Genomic DNA, 20,129 nt, shown 5'->3' on the forward strand with positions numbered 1-20,129 from the left:
CTGCAGCCTTCAGTCTATTGCTAATTTAGTCATGCTACTGAGATGATCCCCTGTGAGTACTTTTAAATAATGCCTCATATATTATCACATTTTTCTACACCTACTGGAGGGCAAAAATATTCTCAACCCTGAGTGAATTTCAGTAATTTTTCAGCCTAATGCTTTCCGGGGCAGGGGTGGTGTGTGTGTGTGTGTGTGTGTGTGTCTTTTAAGAGGCTCCTTTCGTGCATATGTAGATAGGTACTTGGTCTAAGAGTCAAGAAGACCTGGATGCAGATCGCCAGAACACTACCCCCACTCCCAGGGACGCTGCTCTACAAATTTTAGCTGCTTTGCCTCCTCAAACTCCAATCTCTGTATCTTTAACTCACCTAGACCACTGGATTCTCTTTAGATTCTCCCTCCATATGTTGTGGCCATGAAACTGCCTCCAAGCAATAAATGAAAACAATCTGAAGACTCCTCTTATTGTGTTCCTTTTTTCAGGTATCATAGTACTATACTACCTGTTCAATATCTGAGTGTGGTTTTATAGTTTTTTCCTGGTCTGTTGTTGTTTTAAGATGGGAAGGTAAATCTAGTTGTTCTGCCATGGCTGGAAGTGGAAGTTCAGATTATATTTTATTTCTAAACTGATCTTTCATGTGAGCTTGAACCTGGGATTTCTGGGCTTCAGTTTCTACACGTGCAAAATTAACTTCATCAGTGATTCTCAGTGTCCCTTCTAGAGGCTCAGCTTCTTCAGGATTCTTATATCATCACGCTCTATGAACATGTCTCTCCCAGCAAAGTATCACATTGACACTGTTGTGTTCAGTAGGTTGTATACTAGGATCTTAGATGTAGTGACATCATTTTGTCATTTAATGTTGTGGGCATTTATTTTTTTAGCTACACAGAATAAATGTCTTCTCTTTGGGCACCAGTTCTCAATACATATGAATTGTATGGAACTGACCCCATCCCCAGCTCCAAGAGAGAGTATATGACCTTGATCCAAGCCAATTAGTACATTCCATTCTCCTGCCTAGGGGCTGAGTTACTGGTTCAGAGATGGGCACATAAGATAATTGGGCAAATGCCTGCCAGGCCCAGACTTTTTTGTTCAGTCTCATTTTGAGCTGACTAGAATCAGAGAAGATTTAGAGCTGGAGCCTCTGCAGGCCATCTTGTCAACAGAGGAAGGCTACAAATGAAGAAAGAGCTAGAAGACAGGGTTCTGGTGCCATTTTAAGCCCCTTAGGCAAAGGATACCAACCACCAGCAGACTTTTCCTATGTGAGCTCATAAGCTCCCTTTCTGCCTTAGCAAGAAAGAGTTGGGCTTTCTAACACTTGCAATGGGAAGTCTTCAACTGTTCCATCAAATGATAAGTATCAATCATGGGTTCCAAATAGTTTTTTAAAAAGACACTGAAGCAATGTCATTCAACTGTGGAGTAATGCACTATACTAGCAACGGTCAAAACAGAATCGCCTGCTTCCTAGAGACGGCCCTTCTCATTATGAACAAGTGTACTGTTCGCGCTCATCAGGCAGAGCCAGGAGCAGTGAGCTGGCTGTGTGGCACATATAAGGCTAGAGCTCCAAACAAAGGGAGTTCTAGAAAAAAGAGTGAACATAACATTTTAGGCCTGATTTGAGCAAATCCACTCACATAACTAGCCAAAACGTTGTCATTTCTAACACAACAGACTGAAGGTTATCTCCTAACATGACAAGCGTCCTCAGGCGTCCATGACCTACAAATGAATATATTTTTAATTTTTATGTCTGCATAATACTTAAAAAATGCACCCAGCTCTATTTTTGTTCCCCAAAGAATATACAAATATTTTTTAAACAAGCAGTTGATGATGTTCCTTAGAAATGTAACATCACCGGGCTATTTCCCCTTTCCTTTCTAGCTTTCCTATTTTGTAACCAGAAGAATGTTAAGATAATTTAAGAAGAGGGGTTAAGAAACCTAAAAAGACAAAAACACTATTGGCACGGTGTTTATTAGAAAAATAATTTGTAGCATTTCTCAGATACCAGCAGTACTTGATAAAATATTTAAGAAAGAAAAATCAATTTTTTGTGTTTTCTCTTCACTTAAAAAATCCTTCCTAGACCTATATCCACTTATGCATGTATCTCTTCTCTGTGTCCCTTGGGCTCTTCGACAAAGGCAATTGTATTTCTGTGTTATGTATTATTACATAAGAATAACGAAAGCTGCCTAATGATGACGGTAAGTATATGGCGATATAGGGAACCCGGCAGCACAGACAGCAACCAGGTAAGGTGTCACGACATGTACATATTCTTCAGTCACAGGCTTTCACTACCTCATTAAAGCCATGGTAAACATCCCTCCTAAGGAAGACTTTCCTCTGAGGAATGCTGACACAGTAGGTCACAAGGAAGATGAAGTAGGACAGTATCACTTGTGAATTAAACAATGTTTAAAAATTAGAAATCTAAATTATTACATAGGTATCCTATTAGATTACAAAATAAGCAGAATCCTTAGTTAAATCTAGAAGGTGAGAAAGGAGAGATGATACAAGTGACTACAACAACTTGCCTTTCACATACCACTGTGTCCCAAACGTGCAAAAAACTCATCCTTGAAGGGTAGATGATTATGTGGACACACGGAGTATGAAGAGAAAAGAACTGTGGTACAGGGGACTTCTTATTGTGTATTCTTCCTATGGGTTTAGATCCTTATCTTGTTATTGCAACGAGAGTCACAGGCCAGGCTGCTTTTCTCCTTTGAGATAAATTCTGGAGATGCTAATTATTTTTAAACTGAAGAGTAACCGACATGCGGTGTTGTATTAGTTGGAGGTATAAACACAGTGATTCGCTATTTGTGTCTATTACAGCAGGGTCACCACAGTGTCTAGTTACCATCTGCCCCTATACACTACTGTGGCAAGACTACTGGTGAGATTTCCCGTGTTGCACAGTTCATCCCCACGTCTTATGTATTTACAACTGGAAGACTGTACCTCTTAACTGTCTTTGCTTATTGGTTCAGCCCTGCCACTGCTCTACCCTACAGCAATCATCGGCTTATTCTCTGTATCTGTGCATCTGTTTCAGCTCCTTTTGTTCATTTGTTCAAATATGATTTTTATTCACTTTTTGATGTCTGACCTTATTTGTTAATTCTAGAAGATCTCACTGATGACTGGCCTCAGACTTAGAGGTTTCTGCCTCAGACAGGACAGCCTCTGTCTCTTGGCAATCTGTTCTTGGAGTTTTTCTTTGGCCTCCTTCATTCCCTTGACCAAAAGCTGAGAAAGTTCTGCAGCCTCTTCCTTATCTTTCTTAGTACGCTGTTTCCTCGGAGCAATATGCCAACGTTTGTGTGGCAGAACACATGGAGTAACAAGACATGGGATTGTGGGTGCTCTGGCTCTTGGTTTCTTAGCTTCTTTGTTTATGGGCTTTCTCACAACATACTGGCGGGCATCACCTTTAGAGAGACTGGAAAAGTGGATTTGGCTGCCTCTTCTGCACCTAGGGCAACATGGCACAGTAGAATCGGTGAGTTCAGGAATAGCCTTCTCCATTTTTTTTTTTTTAAACAATGACTGAGTCGAGAACACTGCGATTGGCATTCATAATGCAACAGCGAACAGATTAACCCTTTCTCCAGTCCTCCTTGGTTTGTAGCAGGAATGGCCCCTCCTCAGCAGCAGGTGAGCACGGCCATGGATCAAGACACCCTGCTTCATGGGGAAGGCTTGTTTGTCATCGCCACCTCTCATTAGGATGGTGTGATCCTTCTACTGTTCACCCGGAGCACCTGCGGCAATTTCTGTGGCCGTGTGCTTCTCATAAAAGGTATGGAGTTTGCGTTCATCATCCACTTTGATGAGTTTCTGGCAGCCAGTAACTGGGAAAGAAATGTTCAGCTTCATCCTAAAGCCGCCTCTGCCTCTGAGGTGCCAGGGAAAAGAGCCGCTTTGATTTTAAATTCCACATATAATGAAATCCTATAGCCTGTGTTTCTCTGTCTGACTTAGCATAACACCCTGTAGGTTCACCCATGTTGTTGCCAATGGCAAGATTTCATTTTTTATGCTAATATTCTATTTTACACACATACATATCCTACCCCACACCTTCTTTTTTTTTTTTTTTTTCCTTAAGAATTTATTTATTTGACAGAGAGAGAGATCACAAGTAGGCAGAGGCAGGCAGAGAGAGAGGGGGAAGCAGGCTCCCTGCTGAGCAGAGAGCCCGATGCGGGGCTCGATCCCAGGACCCTGGGATCATGACCTGAGCTGAAGGCAGAGGCTTTAACCCACTGAGCCACCCAGATGCCCCTACCCCACACCTTCTTTAGCCATTTATCTTTTGAGAGATATTTAGGTTGCTTCCAATATCTTCGCTATGATAAATAATGCTGGAAGAACATAGGGGTGAATAGGTCTTTCTGAATTAGTGTGTTCATTTTCTTTGGATAAGTACCTAGAAGTGGAAATATTTGCACGGTGGTTCTGTTTTTAGTCGTTTGAGAAAACTCCATAGTGTTTTCCAAAGTAGTCGCACCAATTTACATTCCCACCAATAGTGCATGGGGGTTCCTTTTTTCTCCATGTCCTTCCCAAATCTTGTTTTTTTGTCTTATTGATTCTAGCCATTCTGACAGGTGTGAGTTGATACCAAATTTTCTAAAACATATCAGGAGAATGGTTATAAATGCTAGAAATAATCAATACAGTGTTAGATGTAGTTGTTTGTCAAAGGGGCTCACATTAAGATACTGGTTGGGGGGGACACCTGGGTGGCTCAGTTGTTAGGCATCTGCCTTCAGCTCACGTCATGATCCCACAGTCCTGGGATCGAGCCCCATATCAGTCTCCCTGTTTGGTGGGGAACCTGCTTCTCCCTCTCCCACTGCTCCTCCCCTGCTTGTGCGCTCTCTCTCCCAAACAAATATATATATATATATAAAAGATAATGGTTGGGAATAAGAATCAGAAATGGTTCTGGTAAGAGAGCCCAGATGTTTAAAAGTGACAACCCTAGGGGCGCCTGGGGGGCTCAGTCAGCTGGGTGTCTGACTCTTGATTTCAGCTCAGGTCATGATTTCAGGCTCATGAAAGGGAAAGAGCCCCATGCTGGGGCTCCATGCTGACAACAGAGTCTGCTTGGAATTCTCTCTTTCTCCCCCTTTGCCCCTCCCCACACTCATGTGCTTTCTTGATGTCTCAGTCTCTCTCTCAAAAAAAAGTGACAACCATGTATTTTAATTTCAAGGCTGGCCTGTGGTTCTATTTGCTTTTTAATTAAATAAAACAAATGGTACACTTAATAAGTTCTGTTGATAGTCTCCTAGTGAGAAAGACAAACTTCTGAATCCCTCTAAAATTTAAAATAGCATAAGCAAAAATAGACAATTGGGACTACATTTAATGATAAATCTTTTGCATAGCAAAGGAAACAATCAGCAGAGTGGAAAGGTAACCTACCGCTGGATCATAAGGCAGTTTTATTTTTAATTTTTTGAGGAACTTCCATACTGTTTTTCATAATGGCTATATCAACTTACATTCACAGCAACAACCTACAGGGGTTCCTCTTTCTCCACACCATCACCAACACTGGCCATCTTTTGTCTTGTTTCTAACAGCCATTCTAACAGGTATGAGGTAATATCTCATTGTGGCTTTGATTTCCATTTCCCTGCTGATACGTGATGTTGAGCGTCTTTCCACAGACCTATTGGCCGTTTGTTTATCTTTCGAGAAATGACGATTCTCAGGTTTTGTTCCTGTTTTTAAACTAGGCTGCTTCTGCTATTGGGCTGTATGAGTTCCTTACATATTTTGGGATACTAACCCCTTATCAGATATATGGTTTTTAAATATTTTCTTCCATTCCATTGGTTGCATTTTCATTCCATCAATTATTTTCTTTGCTGTGCAGAAGCTTTTGCTTTGATGCAATGCCACTTGTCTATTTTTGGTTTGGCTGCCTGTGTTTTTAGGGACCTATCTGAAAAAAATCACTGCCCACACCAATGTTTTTCCCTTTGTTTTTTACTAGTACTTTTATAGTCTCAAGTCTAATATTTAAGTCTTTAACCCATTTTGAGTTGATTGTTGTATATGATGTGAAATAAGGGATGAATTTCTTTTTCGTCTTCTTTTTCTTTTTTTCATATAGTCAGTTTTCCCAGCATCATTTAATGAAGAAACCAGCCTGTCCTTATTTAGTGTACTTGGTGTCCTTGTTGAAGATCAGCTGACACATGGATTAATTTCTGGGCTTTCTGTTTGTTTCATTAGTCTACAGGTCTATTTTTATGCCAGTGCTATCCTGTTTTGATTATTGTAGCTTTGTTATACATTTTGAAATCAGAAAGTACTGTTGCCTCCAGCTTTGTTCTTGCTCAAGACTGCTTTCGGTCTTTTGTGGTTCCACGTGAATCTTAGGATTACTTTTTCTAGTTCTATAAAGAATGCCATTGGGATTACGCCCGGAATTGCACTGGCTCTGAAGATCACTTTGGGGAGTATGTACCTTTTAGCAATATTCTTCCAATTCATAAAACATGGGTTTCTCTTGGGTTAAGTCTAACATTTAAAATTCTCTAGCCCCATAAAATGGCTGCACAGAAGTAAAAGCAACTATGTGCAAAGCTTGTGAAGTGTTTCTTTTTGGATTATGAATGGCAAGCAGTAACCTTCTCTGTACTTGAGGCATCATAACCGGCTCCTCAACCAATGCTCCAACCCCTAAGAAGGACAGACAGGGCTGAGGCTGAGAATGTCATGATGCTGAGGGGCAGTGCAGAGGCCTGGATGAAAATGCATGGTGAGTCTTTGTGGTCCTCCTCACCACCATTAGGGATAGAGATAAAGAGCAGAGTAGCATGTTTTCATTATTTTTGACTTCTGTAGCATCTGATAAGTACTGTACTGAACAGTAACAGCAACAGTGCCTATAGGAATCTTACAGATGATCTTGTCCAATCTCCCACTTTCCCCCCATGACTGCCCTAAGGAGAGAAAAACCGCTGATCTGCACTGAGCTTTGTTATTTTTATCTTCTCTTGCAAGTGACCCACATTAAGAATTGGGAATTTTGTCTGTGTGTCTATATACAGAGACATATATATTTGTATAACCTAGAAATATATATATGTAATATATATATTTCTCTCTATATAGATATATAGAGAATGTATAATACAATATTATATATAATTTAATCTTCCATTTGAAGGAAAACATTTATTCCTTTAAAATAGGGGTCAGACACTCTATGTTCTTACCCCCAGGAAGAGCAATGATGTCTAATAATGAGACATTCCAGGTTGCCTTTTCCATTAGTCATACTGCATTTAACTTCTTTTATAATGTTATTAATTCAAAACAGTAGTGAAATTTCTGAGCACTTAAAACATGAACACAGATTCTCCAGTAAAATATAAGACAACAAGAAGGTATTGTTTGACTGCATTTAAAAAACTCATGTAAATTCGATTAAAAATTGTGATATTACATGTCTTAAAATCATTGGTAGAATGTATTTTTATGTTGAAATTTCCTCCTGCAGGAGAGGTGATTTCCAAATACAACAATCACTACCACCACCACAAAGAAAGTTCCCTCCTGTCACATTGTATGCTCATTTAGTCATTCAGCAGATGTTTCTTGAACTTTTGCGTTTTACTAAATATAGGGAAAGGGGAAGGAAGAGTGGAGATGAGTAAAGAAGTGGGGGATGGTGGTGGTATGATGGTTGGTGGGGAGAGTACACAGGTACCCCAGTCGGTGAACAGGATATTTCACTGTTAATATAATAAGTTTTAAAAAAAGTATTCCTTCATATATAGGTTATTTTAATTCTTTTTAAAAAATAAACAATCGCTTCTCAGCCTTTTGGCTAAGATTGAGTGTAAAAATAAACACTAATATCTTGTCCTCATATGGGCCTTAATAAAGTTTTAAAAAGTGGAAAATGTTGATTATCTTAACAAATCTAATGCTTCTCAATATACTCAAGAGGACTTTAATTTTTAAGCAGTCTCTATACCCCCTATAGGGCTCGAACTCACAACCCCAAGATCAAGAGTTGCATGCTCCAGCAACTGAGCCAGCCAGTTGTTCCGAGAGAATTATAGAGCTGTAAGGTCACTTATGGATCATGTAGGTAACTCCACGTTTCATCCTAACTCTGTTTTTATTTGCTGGTTCATTTTGTGTTTATTCTCAAATGGGAATCAAATAAGGACCACAGGTGTTGGATCTATCTGTGTCCTTCGGAGGAAAGGAAAGACCCCTCTCAGCAGGAGAGCTGGCCACTACCACCCTCCCGTTTATGGGACGGCAGCACGCCTGCTCTGCCAGGATTGCAGGTCCACCATTATCACTTTAAGCCGAGTAGGTCCCGACTCAGTAATTTTTGTAAATATTACAAGGTTCATGTTATAGTCTTATTTAATTACAGTATCAATTCACATTTCAGGATTCACTGCTTGCATATTATCTTGGCAACATTAAGGCTGTTAATATAATGTCACTTCTTTCATTTATATGCAGAATGCAAGTATCTGAGACTCGAGCATGAACCAGTGGCCACTGCAAGACTACCTTAAAAAAAAGACTAAAGGCAGATTTTAAAGTATTCTCTCACTGTAATTCTTAATGTTCTTTTCTTTAAATGACTTAATTTGTCTAAGTACCCAGGTTTCTATGGTTGTTTTCACTATATGGAATCTTGATTTTATTTTATAGAGCTATCTAAATTATACTGAATGAAACACCAAATAGTTAAACCTGGAAGGGGTAAGAGACATGCAGAGGATTTCACTGTACTCTCTGGTGCATGAAAATGCAATGGCTCTTGCATAACCTCTAACGCTGCCTGGGAGCTAAGAAAGAAGCAAGGGCTTCCTTTCACCCCACAATCATGCCTCGGCTCTCAATTGCATCACTACCTCTGTACCTGGGCACGAAATAGCCTTGGTATGGATTCAGGAAAAATACCATCTAGGGGTAATTTGTTATAAGGAAAATAGCCGTTACCAAGTACCTTATACCTACCAGGAGCTCAGTTCTGATGTAGAACCAGTGGCTTAAAGATCAAGCAGTCTGCCCAAGGTCATATAAATGCTAAGCAAGCTCCTGAGGGCCAGGGTTGGGTCTCAGTTATGAATCCATCCAGAGAACTTCAAATGTAGGATATTAAGGATATAATCATTGCTGCTGGAGTGCCTGTGTCTTAATGTCAGAGGGGTTTTGGTTCAGTTTTTAAGTTTGCTCAAGAAATTAACCCTGTAGTCTCTTTCTCTGATGTGTTAGGACAGGAGCAGTTCTTAAAATGAGAGGTTGATCCAGAAAAGAGTTAAAATTATTTTCGCTCTAAGTTATGTTGACAAATTATAATCAGTTTTAAAGGATGTGGTACATTTGTTTTTTAAACGATGATCTCCCTAAGAGAGACAATTGTTGAGATAGATTTTTTTTTAATCAAATTCTCATAAATAACATTAGAAAAAATTTAAAAGGCCATGTTACATAACAGTAAATGGGAAGCCTTCCTGCTTTCATTTTTTTCTATTAAAAAAAATCAAATAAAAAAAAACAAAACACCTGTCTGCAGTTAGGCCTGGTTAATTTTTTTTCTTTTTTGGATCTCAGCTTGGTAAGTACTTGCACCAAAGGTATAAGGCATTCTTGGCTTTACCTTCTGAAATGAGATCTGGCAGCTGTTCAATGCCACAGAGCAACGTTACATAACAAGGCAGTTCAAGAAGCAAAAAAGAAAACCACATTGAAATGAGGCTTTTGGGCCTGTGGATAGCAAAATCCACTTTTACCAACAGAGAAAATAGTTAAGGGCAAGGCCATATGAATGATTATCGTCATATAAATGCTCAGAGTTCTTCCCACCATAAATCTCTGAACTGTACATACTTACATATCACAAGCAGTGACCTTCTAAGTGAACATTTGTGTGGGAGAGAAGTGCTCCTGCCACAGAGTCTGAATTCTTTGGCGGGGGGCATGTTCTCTGAAGTCGACTAGGACTACCCCTCCTACCTTTCTCTTTTTTATAATGCCACCCCACAGAAACATTTTTTAAATAACAAAGAATAATTTCAATGGAAGGAGTCAAATTCTGAGACTTCTGACCTTATTAGCAACTATAAAAAATATGTAACAGAACGTCCCTGTCTAATATGAGCTCTTCCCTGAGCATAAATACTTTTTAAAAAGTACAGCCCACTTGATTTTAATTTGTTTAGCTCCAGTGAAGGAAGCAGACTTCTTTTTAATGTGCCTTCTCTCTGTTTTTTTGTTTTGTTTTGTTTTTAACACAAGCATCTTTATAACAGTTTGGGTACCAAGTAAAGGGTCACAACTGGTCCCAGAGTCAGCACTTTTCTGGCTGTTCAAAATTTGCTCATTAAAGTCATGTGTTAAATTAAAATAGAAAAATTATTGGAAGATACAACACCACCACCAAAAAAAGGGGGGGGGAGGAGAGAATGTGCTTGTTTATGCAAATCCCTGAACAGACTTACTATTTGCTTTTGATCAATGAACTTGACTTAGCACTAAAATGGCATCCTTTTTTTTTTTTTTTTTTTTAAGATTTTATTTATTTGACAGAGAGAGACACAGTGAGAGAGGGAACACAGGCAGGTGGAGTGGGAGTGGGAGAAGTAGGCTTCCCACCGAGTAGGAGCTTGATGTGGGGCTCAATCCCAAGACCCAGGGATCACGACCCGAGCCGAAGGCAGACGCTCAATGACTGAGCCACCAGGCGCCCCTAAAATGGCATCCTTAATAGGTCAGTCTGTTCCTGCTGAACACAGCAGAGGGGACATCCTTAGAGATATATTTTTAAATCCCAGCCATTTCTAAACAGTATGCATAGTTTCTTGCTTGGAAACTTCAGTGGCTATTTTTCAACTGAGCAAGCATGTAACTTTATACTTGGGGTCATTCTCTTAATAAAAATCCTGTATGACCAATTTGTCATGCAAGAGGAGACTGAGGCCTAGTAACTTGCATGTACTGTTCAGGTTCAAAAATGGAAGAGGTGGTTGAGTCTGGATGCACAGACTGAATGGTCTCAATTTCATTTAAAATCAAAGATACCAGCTGCAAGGTAAGGTCCTGAACAATATATTTAAAGAGGGAGAATAAAATGGTATTTGTTTTCCCTTGAAATATTAGCACTCTTCATATAGTCCAAACAGTTTAGAATTTATCCTTTATCCCCAAATGATGTGGAGATCATAAAAATCTATTCCTCACTTAAAAAGTAGAGCGTATTAGGGGTGTGATGATTAGCATCTGAGTAAAATAAATGCTAGTGTTAACAATCAGGACGAATTGCAAATGGAAAGCGAGAAGTACATCCTGAATGAATATATCTGCTGAATAAATGCTGAATAAACAGAAGATCAGGGTTCCAGCCTATCCTCCTTTGAAACCATATGCCCTCCAACATTACTAAACTAAAGACAGAAAACTTGACAATGAAGTTGGGTAACTCCTGGGAAGGGACGGTGGACGTACCGGTGCGTCCACCCGCCGAGTGTAACTGGGTGTTCCTCTGCACAGCCTCCCACTGCACGTTTTCCCACTACAGGGGACCCAACTCCAAGGCCTTATATCCTGCTAGGCATGCAGGCAACTTGAACCAACACACACATCATCTTGATGAAAGATGATTAAAGTAGAGTTGGAAAAACACAGTGACACACTAATTAAAAACTCACACACACATACAGAAAGCAATACTCAAAAAAGTAAAGAGAGGCTGCTTGAATCTGCAGGAACAGTCCCGGGGTAGCCACCCTCCTTTCATCATGGTCAATTCATTAACAGAGGAGAAAAGACAGAAACTGGGGAAAATGCAGACCATCTGCTCAATCCAGATGCAACAACGCACGCCTCTTACATCCAAAGCTTTTCACCAGAAAGGAACAGAGATAAGATCTAATCCTCTCATGAAATATCCAACAAAGGTAGTTAGACATATTTGCATCACAAATAAAATAATGCCAAAATCATTATTAAATGAGACCTTTCAAATGTCAGTCCAGACTTTTACCATGGAGTATATACATTGATTGCGCAGAATACTAAATCAGCATTAGAGAAAATGGAGTTGGGTTCTATTAGCTTTAGTCAGCTATCCCTTAAATAAAACCATGCTTAAAACATTTTCATTCCTTAAATAGCAAGAACATTTTAGTCCAGTCATCGTAGTTTTAAAAAAGACAGCAAAAGAAATTCCTTTAACGCTGTATACTGCAAGCAATGGGCATTTTTTCTCTTGTAAGAAAAGGTTAAAAACAAATATTCTTACCTTGAAATTGTGAACCTTTTCATATTTTGGAATTTGCTCGTTTTCTTTCAGAGTTGCTCTTCTAACAAGTGATGTCAACTGCGAATAAGCAAAGAGTTTCAGAGGTTGCCAGATTGTCACAGACGACTTTTGAGAACCCAGTTTCATTCCCAAGGCTGCTATCAATAAATCTTGCTGACGGCCCTCTGGTTTTGATTTGTGAACTGCAGCTCTGTTAGTTTTCTTACCGGACCAAGACTCTTTGGATGGCATTTTGGAATTCAGAAAAGAAATAAAACCTATATTGATCTGTCTGCCGGTGAACTCTGTTCAGCTAACAAATGAGCATTCTGCCAGCCAGCACAGAACCCTAATCTACAGAGAGCTGCAGAGAAACATCGCGGAGAGGTGGAGGAGAATGATGAAGCACTTCTTAGAAAGAGGTCGACTAACCAGAAAAATTCTTCTTTCTTCCTTTTTTTTTTTTTAAAGGGCTCTATATTTAAGCTTCTGAAAACTTAGGAGTCTGAACAGACATAAAGAATCGATGCTAATATACAAAACATTCAGCATCTCTCCATCCCTCTTTAAAAGCCATGCAATTTTGACATATGATACATTTCTAAAAGCTTCCTTCTCTATTCAATATGTTACTGTCCATTCTGGATGAAAGATGCCTACATACTGCCTGCAGTCAGCTTCTAGCAGCAGGCACCCTGTGGAGCCCCTAGCAGGGAGGGTGGGGAAGGAAGGGATTTGACAGGGAAGGCTGGATTACACTGGTCACCGTAAGAAAGGAGATAACCAATGAGAATCAAGCAACAGTATTTAAGTATTGTATTCCTCAACTCTGTCTCTTTTCCTCCCTCCTCTCATGTAAGATTTTCTTGCTGGCTCAAGGAAAAAAAAATCAGTGGGAAGACAATGAGGCATGAATGAGTCATGCTTTATTACAAAATGGAATATTTCTTTTACCTAATAAAAGCAAAGGAACAGTAACAGGCAGCACCAGGTTTCAAAAGAATTTCCCATCACTGCCTGGTAAATTATGAAAGGCTAATCTCTATCCTCCTTTGTGCATTATGGACTGAGGTTAACTAACAAAAACCCAATTTTATTTAAGATGAGCAAAAGCTGGTAAGTATTTTGATGAAAAAAAAAAAAGGCGTTTAACTGGTAGCACACTATTTTCATGCAGAACGAGCAGTGTGCATGTAACACAGCTAACACCCTGCAGTGGTCAGTTTTGTCTCCCTATAAGGAGGGTTTTTATTGCGACTCTACAAGTAAATGGATCCAGTCTTTATTTTTACTATTATTCTCAACATTAATAATTCAAAGAGCTTGAGGCCAGCGGAGAATAATTTCTCATGCACACAGGTCAGAGATGTAGTGTACCTGTGCTTGTAGAACCCTTGGGTATTTGTTTGCTGATATAAAAAAGGGGGAAGGGTGCTGGGTAAGAGACAAATCCAGCTAAGTTTAAGAGCAATACCCATACTTTTTGCTAAACTACTATAAGAAGCTGAAGTTTTCCCATATTGGTTCCCTAAACATCTCCCCTTTGCTTCCTCATGTTATGGTAATTAAGTTTAACCCATTATGGTTCTAATTGTTACATTGTATTTAAAGAATCAAAAATTATTTTAAATGAATTCAGTCCATTTGTTGAGCACAATTTATCTCAGATTTCATTATCTATAGGGGTATGTGTCCAATGTGCCCAATCTATAGGGGTATGTGCAGATTCTAATTTAATTAGGACATGAAGTTATTCTTAAACCACGCTAGATATTAGAAATACTGATGACTGATTTTCTAAACATCTCCCAATTTTTTATTTACTTGAGTATATAGTCCCTTCTTTTAAAATGTCTTACTCCTTTAAAAAAAATTCTGAGGGCCTCTGGTTGGTTCAGCTAGAAGAACATGGGACTCTTGTTCTCAGGATTGTGAATTTGAGCCCCATGCTGGGTGTAGAGATTACTTTAGTCTCTTAAATCTTAATTACTTAAAAAAAATAAACTTAAGAAAAAAACCAAAAATGCTTTTTCAAAAATTTTCAAATAAAAGGCAGAAGTTAATATTTACATCTATAGGTATTTCATTCTCACAAATTCATACCATTTTGTCATTAAATAAGACCAAAAAAAAAGTTCTGTTCTAAGAGAAAATACAAGGGAAAGAACTTCCCTTGCCTAACCTAAATTACTTTTTAGTTTAGACCTAGTTTGTCATGTGATGACTAAAAATACAAATGCCAAACAGCCCTTTAGTCATGTACAACCGAAGGTGAAGTTTATCCAATTCTCAGTAGACACTAGAAAAACAGACTCCAAAGGCAAATTTCACAGTAATTTTTTTTTCTCTCTACAAGTTTAACGCTCAATGTTTACATTACTATGTCAAAGAAAACAATCACCCATGTAACTCAAAGCAGCTTCTCCCCGCCCCCCCCAACCAGTATTTCTGATCAAGGTCCTTTATTATAAACCATCCTCAGTTCTTCAGCTGTAGTAACTAAAATTTAACCAATGCATAGAAAGACTGATGGTAGAGAAAATTCACGGCTGGGCAAAAGTGCACATTTTGTCTTTGAGAGGCAAGTCTGCTGTAGACTCTGCACAGTCCCTTTTCTTCCCAAATAATTTTGGTACCTAATCGAGACATACTAGATTAACTGTAATTCGGGCAGCTACCCAGGGCAACAGGAGACAGAAAACAATGGCGAAGGAAGAAGTTCTTAGCTACTCTCAAAGAGCTGGGGGTTTTTTGGTCGCATGATGCCTTTAATAACTTGCGATAATGCAAGTTCTGCATTAATTTTGCTGCAGCAGCTCTCAAGTCCTAAGAACTGCTAATTCTCAAGTTCAGAACTAACACCAATGTTCTGATGTTCTAGACAGATATATACCGCTCATCCTTGTATTTATCTGGCCATATTTAGATAGCTATAGAAACTACTAATGATGGCATTCATTTATTATTACGTATGCATGTTCCAGGCACCTAGCTAAGCGCTTTACGTACAGAATCCCATTAAATCCGCAGAAAGATGCCCGAGAGGCGTATGTTATCCTCACTTGATAGCTGAAAGAAAAGAGGCCTACAGAAGTTAACTTCCTGCATTCCACAGCTAGTTGGTGGTAGGTAAGAGTTGGCTTTTTAAAACATTATGCTTAAACACTGACATTGGAAAATGAGAGGGAATTTTGAAGTCTGAGGGTAGTTGTTTTCCTCTCTGATTCCCTTCAAGGTGGTTTCTCTAGTTATTTTTCCCTTTCAGTTTCAAAGAGCAGCAATAGATGGTAACACAGAGGAAGCAGTGAAGAACAATGGACGGTGAGAAAAGGAGTAGTAGCTAAAAACCCTAGACCTCAAGTTCAGCACCAGTATGTGCAACAGGCAGTGGCGCCTGCAGGGCTCCATTTAGCACGCCCTCCCCCAATGGGACCTTTGAGGATCTGCACCAATTCGGTGTGACTTTACCCATCCGGGAACCTCTGCTCCCTTCCTTTGTTCATTAATTATGAGATGTACCACATTCCACCCGATATCACAGTTCCTGTGTAGCTGTTCGTATAGACTGAGTTTCACACATCCTAGTATAAACCCTGAATTTAGCACAGGAGCTTACACAAATAAAGGTCCATGAAATACCTGGGTAAGAAAACAAGACCAAATGAAGGCACCTATTTATATTGGGGGTGATATATTATAATAATTTATATATATATATATGTTATATAATAAATTATTATAATAAAAAAAGATGGGATTTGAAATCAGAGACACTTAGGTTTGAATCCTGACCTTGGGAGATTTGCTTGGTGCCCTGCTTACCTCATTTACACGCATAAACAGAGCAGTTTAAAAGAGATGACGTATCAAAGGGAAGAGACTGCCTAGTAGTAAGCACTCACTAAATGGTGGTATTACCAGGAGTATTTAGTGTTTCATTTTGACTAACTCTTTGGCCTGCCCTAGACCTAACTCTGGTCATCCTTGATACTGATGGCACTTTTGTACATTCACCTAAATGAGGGTGACGAGCCTGGGAAAAGAAATGGAGAACAGGCAGAGTCTACAACCCTCTCAGTTTCTACCTCTGTCTGTACCATCTGTAATATAGAGACGGGGACTACAAAAATGGTGTGTGTACAGCAGGAGGCAGTCGTGTGAGGAATAAGAAACAGAAGGGGGAAACAGGGGACCCTGGAAGGGAACAATGTGCTGTTTTTCAAATAAAGAAGTTTCCACCACTGATCTCTCCACCCTGTTTGTCTAGTAATAATACCGAATTTATGCAAAACTAGTTTCTCATTTTCACCAAGTGGAGTACGACAGGACCAGGTTGTGGGCCGGACAAAAGTGCTGATCTTAACCCTGTCTTCTACTAGCTGTGGCACATCCTGGTCAAGTTACTTATTTCTTTCAGTCTTTGTTTCCTTATGTGTATAACTGATTAAAAGTACTTACATTATAGAATTAGATGAGATAATATATGGAAAACATTTTGTATTATTCCTGGCACAGACAATAATCAGTAAATAGAAGTTTCCCTCCTTCCCTTATATCTAAGGACTTCTATTTCCAAGACCAGGGTTAATATAGTGGGACTGTGGGACACAGAGAAGGCCCAATACCACTGGCTTAAGCAGTATAAGCTTCAGGTCAAGCTGTAATCAGGTGCTTTAAGGACACAACACAGGCATCACTGTTCTGCAATCCTTACCTTATCCTGTCCTGGCAATCTGAACCCCCAGGCTCAAACTCTGAATAATCCTTGTTCTGTCCACCTTCCCACTTCAAAACCTGCTTACAGGGAAGGGTCTTATCAATTTATCCATGCTAAGTTACAAATGACTGATTATACTTCCTTTTCCACAAATATCTGGTTTTTAATATAAGACCAAAGACTTATGCCAAAGGAATAAATCTAACTATGAATGTCAGAACTTGTTAACAGTAAGAGTATTCTCTAGGAAACTGAAAGGACCTCACACAGTCAGCCACCTCCTTTGAATATCATGATGATACCACAGACTCATGAACATAATGTTCCAGTTAACTAAGTAAAGTCAACATTTCATCAGAAAAGCACCATCAAGGAATGTTCCAGCTGTCATAGCCCAGAGCTTGGACAGATGAAGAGTAACTGGATTAACTATTGGGTAAACCTGGTTCAGGTTTAGCAAAATCCTGCAATTTCTAGAAAATATTAATATTCAGATATTAAGAACACAGCTTTGATTTTTGGGGTCCAGGATGAAGACCCTGAACTCCCCTCATCTTTGGACAAAGCACATCTACACCTATTTATAGAAGAAAGCCCTCCTGAAGGACAGAGGGTTGACTTCACAGCTTCTGCACAACAAAAGCCAGACAGCATAGAGAACTGCCTAACAGACAGACAGTAACAAAGGAAACCGCTACCCCTGAAACTGCGAACTGCAGTGGGAAGGAATAGTACTGAGGGGCTGTGAGCAGGCCATGGTTAAAAAAACAAGAGGGGAAATGGGTGGGGGGATGGCATAACAGGGTGACAGGTATTAAGGCGGGCAACGATGTCATGAGCACCAGGTGTCACACACAGCTGATGACATCACTAAATTCTACTCCTGAAACTCATAAAAAAAATTAAAAAATTAAAAAAACTACAATATGAAAGATCCAGCCCTAGAACTCTGCCAAATGGCAGGGGAGCTGCTGGAATTCTCTGAGTTGATGGGGCTGGTGAGGGCCATGGTTTACGTCCCCCTCCACCTGACAGCATGGACAGGAGCACAGCTGGCTTGCCATCTCAGCAAGCCTCGAGCTGCCCATACCACCCAAGCTGTGCCACCTAGGTGGCTCTGGCACAGGATACACCAGGCCCCCCCAGTCAGTGTTTGCTCCAGCTTCGTCTGTCTTACTGAAGGGACACAAGCATAAAGCACCCTGGAGCACACCAGGCCCACACCACTTCAGCTCCAGATGACTGCCAGAGCAATCCCTGTGCAGAGTGCTCTGGGGCATCCTGGCTCCCACCTCCTTTAGCTCCAGCTGCCCACCAGGGCACCTCCTGTGCCGAGCACCCCAGGACAGCCCCAACTGCATCCATTTCAGCTGTCCTGCCAGAGCCGCCTCTGCACATATAGCCCCAGGACCCTTCTCTCTCCCCATCTACATGCACTTCAGCTCTGCCAGGGTGCCCTTTGCACAAAGAGCCCCAGGTCCCCCTGGCTTATAACCATTTCAGCTTCAGCTGTCCTACCAGGGAGCCCTTGGCATTGACAACTATGGGACGGCCCACCTCGTGTCCTCTTCAGTTCCAGCCATCCCATAACGACAGCCTGAGGACCCCCAGTACATGCCAGCCAACCACAGGACACACATAGTCTACATAGGGGATGACCATATACAAGACTATTCCAGCAAGCTTAGAAGAAGCTGTTCTGATTAATTGAAACAAACACAGAAAGTGAAGCAAAATGAGAATACAGAGAAATATGGTCCAAATGAAAGAACAAGACAAAATATCAGAAAAAGAATTAAATGAAACAGACATAAGCAATATGCCTGATAAAAAGTTTAAGTAACAGTCATCAAGATACTCATCGACTGGAGGAAAGAGTGGAGGAACCCAGTGAGAATGTCAGAAAGAGACAAAATGTTAAAAAGAAACAGAGCTGAAGAATACAATAGCTAAAATGAAAACTACACTAGATGAAATCACTAGTAGATTAGTAGAGGGAGAAGAACAGAGCAATAATCTGAAATATGGGTTAGTGGAAAGCAACCAAGCTGAACAGTAAAAAGGAAAAAAAGAATTTATAAAAGGAGGTTAAGGGATCTCTTAGAAAACATGAAGTCACAAACATTTGCATTATAGAGGTCCCAGAAGAAGAGAGAGATAAAGGGGCAGAAAACTTGTCTGAACAAATGATGACTGAAAACTTCTCTAACCTGGGGAAGGAAACCTACACCCAGATTCAGGAAGCAAACAGAATTCCAAACAAGATGAATCCAATGATGTCCACACCACGACAAACAATCATTTAAATGTTTAAGATTGGGGCACCTGAGTGGCTCAGTGGGTTAAACCTCTGCCGTCGGCTCAGGTCATGATCTCAGGGTCCTGGGATCAAGACCCATGTCAGGCTCTCTGCTCAGCAGGGAGCCTGCTTACCCCCTCTCTCTGCCTGCCTCTCTGTCTACTTGTGATCTCTGTCTGTCAAACAAATAAACAAAATCTTTAAAAAAAAAAAAATAAATAAATGTTTAAGATTAATGGTAAAGAGAATTTTAAAAGCAGCAAAAGACAAATAAATAGTTACATACAAGGGAACCCCATGAAGCTATGAACTGATTTTTCAGCAGAAACTTTGCAGGCCAGACGAGAGTGGCATGATATATTCAAAGAACTTAAAGAAAAAAACCTACAGCCAAGAATACCCTACACAGCAAGGTTATCATTCACAATGGAAGGATAGGGAGAGTTTCCCACAAAAAACAAAAGTTAAAGGAGTTCATCACCACTAAACTGGCCTTATAAGAAGTGTTAAAGGAACTGCTTTAAGTGGAAAAGAAAAGGTGATAAATAGAAAAAAATTATAAGTGAAAAGATGTAAAATAGGACAACATATACATAAAATATGGCAGAAGAAATAAAGCAGTTTTTAAAGAATGTGTTTACTTTATACTTAAGTGACTATCAACTTGGTATAGATTAATATATACCAAGGATGTTATATATGAACCCCAAACCCACAGTATCTACACAAAAAATAAAGAGAAGGAAAGGTAAGAATAACAGTCAAGCATCAACTA

General features: G+C 39.8%; 1 protein-coding gene and 1 pseudogene across 4 annotated transcripts in view; both read right to left on the minus strand.

The window, feature by feature from the left end:
• CHN1 (chimerin 1) overlaps positions 1-20,129 on the minus strand; it is a 215,465-nt gene that overhangs the window by 36,659 nt on the left and 158,677 nt on the right. For all 4 annotated transcript variants that reach the window (XM_046019506.1, XM_046019507.1, XM_046019508.1 and 1 more), the window contains one exon: positions 12,339-12,416. In XM_046019506.1, coding sequence (XP_045875462.1) covers positions 12,339-12,416 — 78 coding nt within the window. The remainder of the gene's footprint in view (positions 1-12,338; positions 12,417-20,129) is intronic.
• On the minus strand, positions 3,171-3,916 carry LOC123950978 (annotated as a pseudogene).

The sequence above is a fragment of the Meles meles genome, chromosome 9 (genome assembly GCF_922984935.1).
Source record: "Meles meles chromosome 9, mMelMel3.1 paternal haplotype, whole genome shotgun sequence".
Classification (NCBI taxonomy): Eukaryota; Metazoa; Chordata; class Mammalia; order Carnivora; family Mustelidae; genus Meles; species Meles meles.